This window comes from Scatophagus argus, chromosome 13, assembly GCF_020382885.2.
Source record: "Scatophagus argus isolate fScaArg1 chromosome 13, fScaArg1.pri, whole genome shotgun sequence".
Taxonomy (NCBI): Eukaryota; Metazoa; Chordata; class Actinopteri; family Scatophagidae; genus Scatophagus; species Scatophagus argus.
Window position 1 is genome coordinate 17,839,340 of NC_058505.1, and position 13,645 is coordinate 17,852,984.

At 41.1% G+C, this 13,645-nt stretch overlaps 1 protein-coding gene across 1 annotated transcript; it reads right to left on the reverse strand.

Annotated features, from left to right (window-relative positions):
• Positions 1-340: 340 nt before the first annotated feature.
• On the reverse strand, positions 341-7,329 carry LOC124069850 (cysteine/serine-rich nuclear protein 1-like). The gene is made up of 5 exons (XM_046409334.1): positions 7,180-7,329; positions 4,549-4,760; positions 2,620-2,882; positions 2,233-2,535; positions 341-1,867 (listed from the first exon to the last, which is right to left on the reverse strand). Exons 2-5 carry the CDS (start codon positions 4,757-4,759, stop codon positions 881-883), a joined length of 1,764 nt encoding a protein of 587 aa, XP_046265290.1. The 5' UTR covers position 4,760; positions 7,180-7,329; the 3' UTR covers positions 341-880.
• Positions 7,330-13,645: the final 6,316 nt, after the last annotated feature.

Sequence of the window (13,645 nt, forward strand, 5' to 3'; positions counted from 1 at the left end):
AACACCTGAGCTTTCCTGAACCATGAAAATGACTATTAAGGTCTTCTGCAGCAATTTGCAAACCACTGGACTAAGAGATTGTGCTGAATCAATTAATAATTTTAACTTCTGAAAACAGAAGGCAAAGAAAAACATGTAAGTCTTCGTCTTCCCAGCTCTGCACTAGGAGAATCATGACGTTCGTGTCATTATAACACGACAAAGAACACTGAAGCCACTGAAATGTAAATCCCATATTGTCACTATCATTGTTGCTCCTGTAGCATGTTGCTTGCCCAGTGTTGGTTTTTTTCACATACATCCAATGAAAAATACCACTCATTAAATAAATTCAAAATCTGTGAGTAAATAAATAAAAATATTATTTTATTACTCCAGTACAGAAATATTCTAACCACATTATTACACATATAGAAGATAATCCACAATTAATTTTTTGTTGATATCTGAGGCAACACGTAATAAATAAAACTTTCAACAACTACTCCAAAAATCTGAAAATTGTAGTTTGACAAACATTCTAGCCATGTGTTTTACCTTGTGATGATGAGGCTGCTGCATCAGAGCCGAGTGCTTCTTTGAAAATAATACACACCTTCTATCCAATTCAAATCTGGTCATGGTATAAGAAATTCAAAAACATTTCAGAGCCCATCACGTACGTTCAGACAACAAGTCATATATGAATTACTCAAGTGTATCTTCTCTGAAGCAAAGGCAAATTTATTTTTATACAATAGAAAAATTATCCAAATAGAAAAAAAATTATCAATCATTCATTGTACATTGAAATATTCTTAAAAATACATAAAAGATTTGCTTCATACATTAAATTCTCTTTGACAGTTCCTTGTTATGTCACCAGAATGTCTTGAATCAGCTATAGAATCTGCGTATCACTGACTGCATGACCCTGCTCTGGGCTTGGCTCAGTCAGGCCGATCAGAGATTCCAGGAGGTAGGTGCTCGACTCATGCTGTGGCAAATTAACAGAGCTGAAGAGCTGGAGATGGCAGAAGCTGTCCGGGTGTCTGTGTACTTTAAATGAGCTGTGCAGAGGTCCAGAGGTGTAGTCACTGTCAAAGAACTCCAGGTCAGAGTCTGAGGAGAGACTCAGGTCCATGTACCTGCCTGAGGAATAGTCCACAGTGGGGGAGGGAGTGTTAGGGAAGCCCTCAAAAGAGTCATCGTCAAAGAAGTCTCTGGATTGGTTCGCATTCTCATCAAGGTAATCTGTCACTGAGGTCCTGCTTATATTGTCTGTGAGCGTGTTGGCTGTCAGTGGTCCCACACTGTCAGTAGGGGTGCTGTAAGTGGCTGATTTGCAGATGTGCTTTGTCAGTGGTTCTCCTGTGTGCCTTGGATGGCTGCATGAAGAGTAGCTATTACTGTCAGAGATGCTGAGGGCACATGACAACCCTCCATCAACTTCAGGGAGACTCTGACTCCCACTAAGGCATCCTCCTGCATCGGAGTCAGAGGAGGTGCAAGAGGCTTCAGTCATGTCGCTGCTGCAGCTGTTCTCCTCCACTACCAACCGCTCTGGGATGAAATGAAAGGAAGGAGTGGTGGGCATGGTGAGAGAAAGACCGTCTTCCTCCATAGTGAACCCGAAGGGGCAGCTTTTGTCCTGTGCACTCTGCACCATGTGGGCATCATCCTGGTCCTCATACTCTTGAAGGTCCTCTGGAAGTTCTGTCTGGTCCTCTTGGCTCAGTGTTTCATTCTGCATTCGCCTTTCCAGTTCCAGTCTCATGGTGGTGTGGATGTAATGAGTCTGTACACGTCTAGCATTGAACTCAATGCGCCCCTGAGTGTTTCCACAGCCATCCTTAGTGCAACCACATGGGAAGTTGAAGCGATCCACCTGCGTGTAAAAGAGAGGAAAAAGAGAAAACTCAGTGGGAACTCAAATACAATGTAGTCACTGAGAAACAAGTGAAGGTAAGTAAAGTGTCTTTGGCTGATAAATCGAAAAGTTATCTGCAAAATACTACTTATTACAGTATTCCCAAGAAAAATTAGGGGAAAAAACACCCACTGGGATGGGTGATATGGATAAAATCATCAATTACAGTACAACTATGTAATTGTATACATAAAATATTATCTTATAACAAATTTTCTGAAAATCCATTGAGAAATACAATTTTCAAATATATATAAAATTAATGGATGCCGCACACTGCTCAAATCAAGTTTATAATCAGCCCTCACGCTGTAGTGTTGTACCTGACACTTGATTCCTGCCAGACTGCATGCGCAAGTCTCTGGCTCACAAAAGCCTCGGCAGTCACACCCACAGGCCTTCCTGGAGAGACGCAGGGCATGAAGCTGCTTCTTCTCCTCCCTGTCTATGCGCTTCACTCCTGCTGCTTGGAAGAGAGCCTGCCGCTGTCTGGAGGAGTATGGCTGAAGGAAAACTCCTTCTTCAAGGTCAGCATCGCTGATGTGGACCTCAGCGTCATCATCTGGGATTTGATCCCCCGTAAGCCTGTCTGCTTCTCTCTGGTCAATGGCCTCACTGGCGATCAGCTGCAGTCAACACAGTAGATAAAGTAAGAAGAACTGTTGTGTAGAAAAGCAATGCGAAGTTATATAGAATTGAAGTATACTCACTTTGTGCCTCAATGCCTCAAACCTCTCTTCTCTCAGCCTCTCTCTGAGTCTGTCTCGGCGTCTGTGCCGTTGTTCCAGTGTATGTTCTGCCACCGTGTATCTTTGGAGGGTGCTGTGTCTCTGTATCATGCCCAGGGTGGCACCTCCATGGCTGGGCACACTGGTGAATCCCTGGCAGCGTGGGAAACTGAACACTGTCACTTGGTCAAAGTGCACATTGCACCGTGTGCCTGCATGTTTGGGTCTCTTCAGGATGGACCGAACTGTAATAGAAAAAGAGCAGAACAGCAGGACTGTGAGGTCCAGTGCTACAGTGTGTATCTGGTACTTAGAACCACAGCAATAAATTGTCAGTGAACCGCATATCTAGACCCAGATATTATCAAGAGTCTCTGAGTTGAAAAGTAGTCCTACTTGATCAAAAATGATTGGAGGAGTGTATTTCTGCTCCTGTTTTAGAACCAAGAGAAAAAACATTTGATCACCCGATTTAACAAAGTGTCATAACCCATCAGTAATCGCCAATAAATGACGTCCAGACAGAAGTAATCTGAAGGAAGAAAGACGATTTGGAAAGTTCAATGACAAAGAGATGATGCTGTTTTTATTAAAACCAAATAATATTTGTAATTCTACATGTCCTTAATGACAGATGGTCACTGATGGTGGATGAGACAGGATGAGCTCAACTGATTCACAACTGGTGAAACCTAATATTAGATTCCAGTATTTTATTTATTTATTTCAAATTATGCTGGGGCTTTAATATTTGGGAGCTATTTTCATATTGTTGGGCTTTATTTCTAAAAATCTGGTCACATTACAGAAACAATTTTGACACAATAGTGACACAATAGTACAATGACATTTCAACACATACTCCAGACCACAACAACAAGAAAAACTGGTGGTCATCGGTGGTGACTGGTCATTTCTACCTTGCACCTCTGAATGGTGTAAAACAGCAATGTCACTCTCTCTCCTTACTGAGTGCAGGAAGCTTCATAAATAACCTTTGAGTCCTACTGTCAGGTAATGTGTTTTACTCCTAATTTAGCTTTGGAAATGATTTGAAGACACTTGATAAATACAGGCCCTGAAGTCTCATTACTTGTGCTTTATCTTCTGTAAGTCTCTTAGCGGCCACTAGGTGACACACTACAGGTGCTTCACTGCTGTGGCTCGGGTCAATAGTTTAACATACATGTGAACAGGAAATACCAATCACAGGGTCCATGGAAACAGTGGACATATCAACAGTACAGAAAGAAAAGAAGTAAACCAGGGTGTAACTGCAGTTCTTTGGATGTTTGTCATAACATAGGTAGACTATTTCTGCCAGTTCAGTCTTCAGTATTCATCACGTTACTGTTTTCTTTAACAAAAAGACCTACCCTTCACACATAACTGGAGCTGAACTCCAGTTTGTAAAGTCAGTAAACAAGTGATACCGGTGACTAGGGTCATCTCAGCTGCTCTGTCTGCCTATGAAGCTCCACACTGGGGCACTGTTCGCACTGAGAGGCTCAGGCTCAGATAAACAGGCCTGAAACTGCTGCACATGAGGCTTTAGACTGTACTGTACAGTGTTTTATCACTGCAATCCCTTCGTGCAGCTTTGTGATATCTTAATAAGGGCATTTGATATGACTTGTGCAAAGAGACCTTGCTATTCAAATTGATTCCACAACATCCTATTGCTCAGGCAAATGAGCTGCTACCCCACCACACGGACAGTCCAGAGACGGGTCATTCACTGTGCATTATCTAGAATCGCACTAAGGTTAGCGTCTTTATACCAGTGCTGCTGCAGGCTGATAAGAGACACTCCTATAATGATGATGGGAAAATGGTCAGATAAATAGGATGTTTGCCTTATATGAAAGGAAGGGGGTGGGGGTGGGGGTGTTCATGGGTCTGGAGACTTACTGGGTAAACTGGAGGGTGGAGATGGGCTGTGAGGTGTGAAGTCCTGGTTGTCAGAGGAGCTGCTCTCCCCATCAGACTCCCACTCTGAGGAGGCAGGGGAGGAGAGGGAGGACGGAGGAGAGGAGGAGGAGTAGCAGGGATTGTCATCTACCTCTGCAAACTTTCTCTTAAGGATGCCCCTCATTGTTTGGCTGTGGTGGTCGATATACATTCTGCATGAACACAAAGAAAAACAGGACACCAGTTTAAATATTCATCATGCTATGGTAATAAATGCACAGATCAATACACTACGAGGCAGAAAAGAAGAGATGCAAAGTGTGGTTTTCTCTGAACTGCAGCACTCGTTTCGGCATTCCTAACCCAAGAACATAAAAGGTTTTATGTAAATCAATGAATTAATTACAGTATAACAATTCACTAACACAGCAACAATAATGTGCAAACAGTCAAAAAGTACAGTCAAATACCACGTCTTTTGAAAATGACAGCTGGAGGAATGAGAGGCCTTTCCTGTTGTGAGCTGCAGCTCTGCCAGTTGAGCCGGTTTCAGGGCACGAGTTTGTCTAGGCTAATCACATCTTGATAGCAGTCATCAAACAAAGTGATGTTTCATGAGTGTACAAATATGAACAGAAATCCTCTGCTCACACACAACCAGCTGAGCATTTGAGAGAGTAAAAAAAAAACACAAAACCAACAGCTTTTTCTTTTCCCTGCAGAGCAATTAACATTCCAATGATTCCTCAAGTTTTTTTGTGATGAATACATGGAAACGGACCATCCAACTGCTGTGTGCTGAGGACTAGGGGGTGTAATGGTTCAAGTGGCTGTTATTTTTGGATGTGAACATGGAAAAGAAATCCAAACACGAGTAATTTCAGGGTTACAAACTTAGCAGGGCTGTTCAAAGCTACTGATTGAAAGAAAGAATCCAAACAAAATATGCTGTAAAAGACAGTAGAGTTAGTAAAGAAAAGCTTTTATTAGTCTAATCCAACATAGTCTGTCATACAAGTCTGTGTGTAGAAGCTGTTCATGTTTTTTTTAGAAACAACTGAAGTCTGTGATCTCTTGGATGTCAGGTTGATTGCTATTGTTTGGTTTAGGTTTTTTTTTTATTTTACTGGTAGTAATGGGGATAATAAGCAGTCAAATCAACCTTACAAAGCCTTAAAACTGAATAGCATTCATACAACTTCTTCTTTAAGGCTTCAAACAGGCCTCTTTGACCTCAAGATCTGTCGTGGTCCAACGAGTGACAGTAATACAAGCAGCTAACCAGGATTTAGACTGATCTCTCCTCAAGTCCCACAGAGAGACGAAGGGAACGTTCAAGCCAACACGAGCCACTGACAACAGTACAGCATGTGTGTTTCCATAAAGGAGAGAGTAGTGCAGGTAAAAAAAAAAGAAAAAAATAGTGGTCAGAAAAAAACAACACAAAGCACTTTCTGCCATTTTCTGTCCTGCATTCTGACATTGCCCCGTTCTATAGTACACTCACAGGTCCACAAAAAAGGAGGCTTCTCTGTAGTAAGCAAAGAGTTAAGTTAGTGAGTCTGTGTGTGTGTGTGCGTGCGTGCGCTCGTGCAGAGTGAGCAACTTCCGGGATCCATCAGCAAATACAAGGTGAAACAAGAGACAGCTTCTTGTGCCATTACACTGTTTACACTGTATAACCCCCTGCTGCAAAGGCAGTTAGGTCGAGCTGTAAAGGAATTCATCTCTGCTGAAAATCATCTGCATGACTGCTTAGTATTCCAAAAAATAAAATGCAAACATATCTAATTAATAGTGCATTACGGTATTATTACAGCTGCCTCTTTTCCGAGTTCTATCATATTTATCACATTTAACATCTGACAAAGCGCAACGACTTCACTGTACACATGGGCATCCACTGAGAACACATCAATAATTTAACGGTTCAAAACAGCAGAAGCACGTAGTGCACGAGCGCGTCCGCGTGAAGCAGGAGGGGGAGTACACTGTACTCATGTAGTGAAGTAGATAAGAATAGTCTGCAGGGCATTTTACAGTGACACTACTGGGAGAAAAACTACCACGACGCACAATTAGTTCACAGTCATTTCAATTTGCATCCCTCCAGGAATGTTGCGCGCATGTCATAACAGGTTTTCATTGATTTTCAGTGCAGGAGTCGCTTCCTGTTTGGCAAAACAACAGTAATTAGGCAGCTGACCTCTTCACCCCTCACGGAGACACACGGCGATCATGTCAGCTACAATGACAACTCTGTGCCCCCTGTCCGTCAGCTCCCTTTACAGCGGAGACCCTGGCAGGCACAGTCCCATTTACACCAGAACAAACTTCCTCTGCTGCCTCAGAGCAGGAGAGCACACTGACAGGAGTCCGTGTCGTTTATAAGTTTATTTAAACATTACTGCTAATTTTAGCCTGTCTGGGTCTTCGTAACGCATAGTATTAGCAGTAACAATGACTGTCCGTTAATTTCCCAAATCACGCAGAACTATAGTCTACGTTATTCTCGATAAAAGCAATAAGTAATGATAAACATAAAATATGATAAGATTACTGTATAAACCACAGTAATTACAAACAGAAATCATGTGGGAGTAAAACAGTAAATTTTCTTAAGTGACTTACCACGAAGAAAACTGCACCATAATAACAAAAGAAGGCTGAAACCGACACGAAGTTACGGTCTTGTCCGCCGTCCAGCCCACTGTGTGTCCCTCTGTGTTTATGTAAAGCTTCACAGTAGTACCAATGTGAACATGAGGACTGGTTGGGAGCTCCCAGAGAGATGACATTTAGAACCAAGATAGTGCAGCCGCCTCAGTCCTCACGCAGGCGTACGACTGTCGGGATAGCCAGCAATTCCGTACGGTTATTTAGCCAGAAAAGGTCGGGCATATGCTGTTAACTACAGTTACACGACAGTCCACCTTGTGAAACAGTAACACTATTTTTTTTAGCGATTTAAAAACAACACAACACATTCATTAAACCTAGCTAAAGACTGTGATCACGATATTCAGTGTCCATTCAGTTGAGCGAGCCTCGTCCAGATCAAAGCAATCAAAAGTAATACCCTCCTGGTTTAAAAAATGATCGTCATGACTCAGTTAAAATATATTTAGATTCATAATACATATATTTATCTGTCATTTAAATGGAAAATATTAAAGTTCACCTGCGAACACTAGATCGTTTGCCTAACGAAACCGGAAGTCATGGGGAGCAGGAATAATCTTGGTCCAATTAAGCTCTCTGTGGTTCCCCTGACTTTTCTTGACGTAGGCTGTGACACACGCAGAGGCAGGAGGCGCTTTGAGCTGTCGCTGCTGCCCACAGATCCCCGTGTGGTGTGTTCACATTGTACTTTAACACTAGTGATGTGGTGGTAAATAAATAACTTTTAAACCTCGGGCTGGCGATTATTAGAAGGCTCGCATTATAAATAAGTTGGAACACTTGTATCATTTGTACTGTAGAGAAAGGTTTGTTGGATTATTTCTTTTGTTATTTATATTCTTTAAAACAAAATAAACCCCAAAATATTTTGACTGTGGACAAAATAAAGAGAATACCTTACAGTAACCTACAATAGGTGAATTTTATATTTTTCAGCGTTTGTTGACATTTTTGGGTTGTTGATTCAGCAGGCTACTTGACATTAGCTGTACTTCTGAAAAAAGATTTTTCCTCTTTATATGATTGAGATCTTTTACTTTCTATCTGAATTCTTGTGATTTTGGTTTCTTTCTTTTAAATTAGAAAAGGCTATTTTTAAAACAAGACTTAAAAACAAGAAGTATTCAGTCACGGCTACATTCTACAATTAGATTCAGATCCTTACGGCCGTCTGTTGCTTCCATAGACTGTCTGGTCTGTTGAGTCTGTGTAAATTGCCTTCAGAACCCTTGTGATAATCATACCTCTGTTAAAGGTGACACTCATTGCCAGATATTCATCTCACATTACAGTAATATGACTCACTGGTGCACCTCTGTTATGGTGTTTTATGCCAAACACTCCTGAACCCCAGGAAACTCCCTGTGGTGCAGAGAAGTTGTAGATGGGCAGGATTATAGATTTGGGTGTAAAACTTCTGCCTGGAAAAAAAAAATCTTATCTGTTTTCCTGTTATAGTCTGTTTCTTGTTAATACATGTTGACATTAGTTAGAAATTGAAGTGGTTTTTGGGAAAATACTGAGTGCGAAAAAGCAACTGGATTAACATTCCAGTGTCTCTGCTTTTAAAGATAATAATGGGTTACTCTGTGTCCCGGACTGGGAGGAATATAAAGCTCAGTGTTCAGAGAGACAAACAGAGCAACCGCTTGACAGATGGACAGACAGATGAATGGGAAGACAGACAAGTCCAAAATACTCTTGAGCTTTGACCCCATGCTGATACACATCAGTGTTGCAGCTTGAATAAAAACTGCACTAATACCTAAATACCTGTTGGTCTAAATATTCTGGCCAGAGGAAGGACTGCTCGTCCTGACCTCAGCACTCAAGTGTGTTACGAGAGAGTGACCCACTTTGGCTGGGAGCACTCTAGTGCATGTGTGTGTTTCTATTCCACTGACCTATGTGGGGTGTAAACACCAGGGAGACAGTGCAGCAGCCATGGAGTGGATCACTGACAGTGAAACGACACATAAATGACCAAGAACTATCTTTCATTTCATACTCAAATTTGGATGCTCTGTGAGTAAGTGTGATGATCTTTATTGAACCAGTTTGCTGTATGGCAGAATCTGCATCTTGGAGGTCCTCCAGGTCTGTGTGTATCCTCTCTGAGATGTTGGTGAGACTTACTAATAACACATGATCAAACTGCTACATGAGGCTACGTGGCTATTTATAGTGCAATCACACTGCCAGTCCTAAAATACATTTGCGTAATACAGTTGGAGTTTCCTGTTGCTTTTGCTGGCCATTACGCTCACATTGTGACTAACTTGGTCAGAAGGTTGATCCAGATTTTCTCAGACCACCCAGAGGAAAAGATGAGTCATGGAGAAAATTAATATTTCACTTGAGCACTGAGTATCTGATAAATATACAGTGATTCCGTCAGAATTTATTGTATTTAATAGCTTTGTCCCTACAGTCATGGAAATCTATCAGAAATAGATTCCTAACCTTTTTTTAATTCACCTTTCCTTTGTAGATTTAATTCCATTCAAATGTCATGTAAATAAATAAATGCATAACGAAGAAGAAGTGACATACTGTGCCACGGTGTAGATTCGTTATTTTTTCCTCAACATTGTCCTCCACTCATATTCTGTGTCTGACAGATGATCCGACCTCATATGAACAATGAGAGTACAACCCTTACTATGCTCTCTGAGTCCAGAGTCCACATTACATAACTTATGGTTAACCTACATTATGGTAGCCTCTCAGGTTGCAGCCACTGACTCTTGTGGTCCTTTTTCTCAGTCAAGCCATGTCAGCGATGGCCCACATACAGCGGTATACTGACAGAGTCTGACAAAGCTTCAGGCATGTGAAACTATGTCCCAGTTCCTCCTTCCCTTCTACACATACTATCACGGGGATCTACCTGATCTATCTGTTTAAGATCACTCTCAGTTTTCCTGGTCAAAACGGAAAGTATCAGGTACTGTTGGACTGCACATTATTGCTTTCCAGTCAGGTAATAACGTAAGGTGACAAATGGAGCAACACGTTGCCCAGACATTGTGCTGTTGTCCTGAGAAAATATTTCTTTGACAAAAGAATTAGATTAATAGACAGTGAAATAAGTTCAGCTCAGTGCAGGTGCAACGAAAAAGAAAAGTGAACATGATTAACTCATGTGTCATGATATTGAGAAATAGAGAATGTACTCCTTCGTCCTCTCTCTGTCTCTCTCTTTGAATCGTTGCTGTCTTAGCCCGGAAATGTCACATGTACACGAGTTGGCTCCTTTTTCCATAGCCTCTGATGTCATATTTTGACAGTCGTCACCATGGACGCAAGGGCAAATATAGCCCAGCCTTTTCTATTTTAGAGGACAGAAAGACAGTGAATCATGATTGGCTTCATCATCATCATCAACAGCCGCATGACTATTATCATCATCAACACTGCCAATAACTTTGCAGTCATTATTGTCATAATGTTTGACGTCAGGGATGTTCTTGGCTTCATACATGACTTCTGACTTTGGGTTTATACATCTTTTTAGATTTTGGTATCCATGTCTGAAGCAGTCACATCAAGATTTAAACTGATTTAAATGCATACCTGTTCAGTGAGTGTTCAGAGTTTAACATCAAAGCCCCTGATTCAAAACTGTACAACTTTAAAGTGGAACTTAACTTTAAAGTGGAAACAGACAACTTCCCTCCCAGAGAATTTCCAAGTGGTGTTGCTGTCAGTGCTGCTGTTGCAACACAACCAGATCACTTTCCTTTTTCCTCAGAGTAGCAGCTACCAATAGCACAGGATGTGAGTTTATTCATTCATTTAGTCTATAATGAAGACATGAAAGCAGATAGAAGTGGTGCCAGGCCGCCAGTTTGATCAAATCACCAGCCAGCCTTCATTTTCCCAAGAGATTTAGTGCACACAGTGACTGACAAATTGCATTATGAAAATTAGGTTTAAAGGAAACTAAAGTCATTGGTGTCAGTATCAGTATACATTGTGCAATCAGCATTTACTTTACAATGAGACCTTAAAGCAAGAAACCTGTCTACTGCCAGTTAAAACTCAAATAGAAAAATAAGCATGAAGTAAAAATAATTGTTAGCAGTTTCAGGGTCAGCGTCCACTGCACACAGCCACACACACAGACTGCACGTTATGTCAGTTGATGTATGTAATGTGGAACCAAAGCTCTGGTTGTGGCCATGTTCCAGAGCCACGATATACAAACTCCTAATTAGTATGCAAAAAATGTCAGTGCAACTGGTTCTACACATAGTGATTCGTATTTCCATTTCCTCTGACAACTGTGGTTTATCAATGAAGTGTATTAACTATGCCACAGAATGTCATCTTTGTTGTGACAAACAGACAGACCCATGTTATCCTCTATGAAACATCTGGATCTTCACTACACTACTTTATTATATACTACAGTGAACTGGTCGTGGGTCACATCTCCAGCCAGTGTCCACTCTCTTTATCTGCTTACAGTTTTCATGCACAAGTTCCATATTGTTGACTGTGTAGTTGCTGGAGCTGCTTTGAAATACAATAGGTTGGTGTTTGTATTCGCCATTAGCTGCAGTGTAAAATATCTTCAAAGTTGTATGATTCTGTGAAAATAACTTACATTTATGCAAGAAAGGCAGAAATTACTTCAGTAAAACACTTTGAAATGTTGACTTGATTGTGTCTCATAAAGGCTGTGGATGCAAAGTTGATTGTTTGATTGTTTGACATTGGTGCTTCCACTTAGATACTTCCTTTCTTTTGACTCAGTTAGAAGAACCATAAACTTTTCCTAAACCTAACCAAGTAGTTTTGGTGCCATGTTAGCAACATGTGTTGAGATTAGCACAAATGAAGCACCTTTGCTGGAAGACAAAGAGATGAGAGAGATGTGGATGTGTCAACGATGGTGTGTCGGCACTGTTCCATTGTGGTAGAGTATGTGAATGAAGACGCATCAAACATGCTAACCCACATTTGATGTGTTATGAGAGAGTGACCCACTTTGGCTGGGATCATTCTAGTGCATTTGTGTCAATTCCACTGACCTGCGTAGGCAGTGAACACCAGAGGGATGGAGGGAATCACTGATACATCAAAACAGCACATAAGTAATGATTTAATAAAGATTTGACAGCATCACCCTGATGAAAAGAAAAGTATACTTATGTCTTTGTCTTTTCTTTTTTTTCCTCCTTACATAACCAGCACAAAGAGCATTTAAACACTCAAATACTGAGATCACATGCCTCTGAACTTTGTGGGTGTAGTTTGATCAGTTTGATTGGCAGTGTGGAAAACATAAGCACGTGACCACAATACACTTTATCTTTCCCTTGCAGATTTGATATATCTCAAGATCTAGTCTGATCCAGTACAAAAGCAACACAGGCACATCTGTTAATGACACGCTGTAATTCAAAGATGTTCTGATTTGATTCAGCTGAAATTTTCACTGAAATGTTCATGTTCTTCATGAGTTTGGCATTTCATTTAGTGTATGGACTCATATTTTTTAAATGAGTGTTGTTGGGGAAGAAGCAGGCATGTGTATACACCTTTGACAGAAAATTGTGTGTTTGCGTAGGACCTCACTGCTCTTATCAAGAGGCTGATCAAGTTATATGTTTTTAGTGCCTTTAAACTGAACTGCTGCATGTCTGTCACAGACGCCAACCTCACTTTCTCCACTCGGAAAATGCCATCAGATAAAGGCTTTGTGTAAAATTTCACAACAGTGACACTTTAAGTGATGTGTCAACTGCCTTCCTTTTGTCTATGCAGTGGTATCAGTTCAGGGGGTGACATTAGAGAACTTCCTGTGACACCCTAATGGCAGGTGCTGGCCTTCTGCCAAGTGTACTACTGCCTAATCCTGGGGGTGGTCCAGCAGTGATATTGTATCTCTGTAGCATAGCCACTCTGCCCACAACATCCTGGAGCCCAAGTACAACATGTAGGCTGAAAAATTGATATGAAAAAGATCTATGCTATAATGGAAAGTAACCTGCATTGCACAGTACATGGACTGAGCTGAGCTGCAATGTATAATTCAAATGCCTTCACTTAACAGCCTTGTCATAGCTAAAAAGAGTAAGGCTTAAAGGTGCTGTGTAATATTTTCAGGCAATATGCATTGGACATGTACTTTTCTTAACTGATATGATTAAAATTAATTATTTACGGCAACGGTATTTAAATTCAATGTATTCATGCAAATCATCATTCTTGCAAAAAACAGTAATGGTGCAAAAGCATGTCAAGCTGCAGGCCAAAGTGCAAAGTAGGTTACACAACTGTGCTTTTCTCCAGAAGTGATCTTATCTGTCACTGCATGTGAGCAGTGCAAACTGTAAGAGCCAAGCAGCTGTGCGATTGGGTTTGACATTCCCTCTTCAACAATGAGCCTCTTGTCAACATAGCC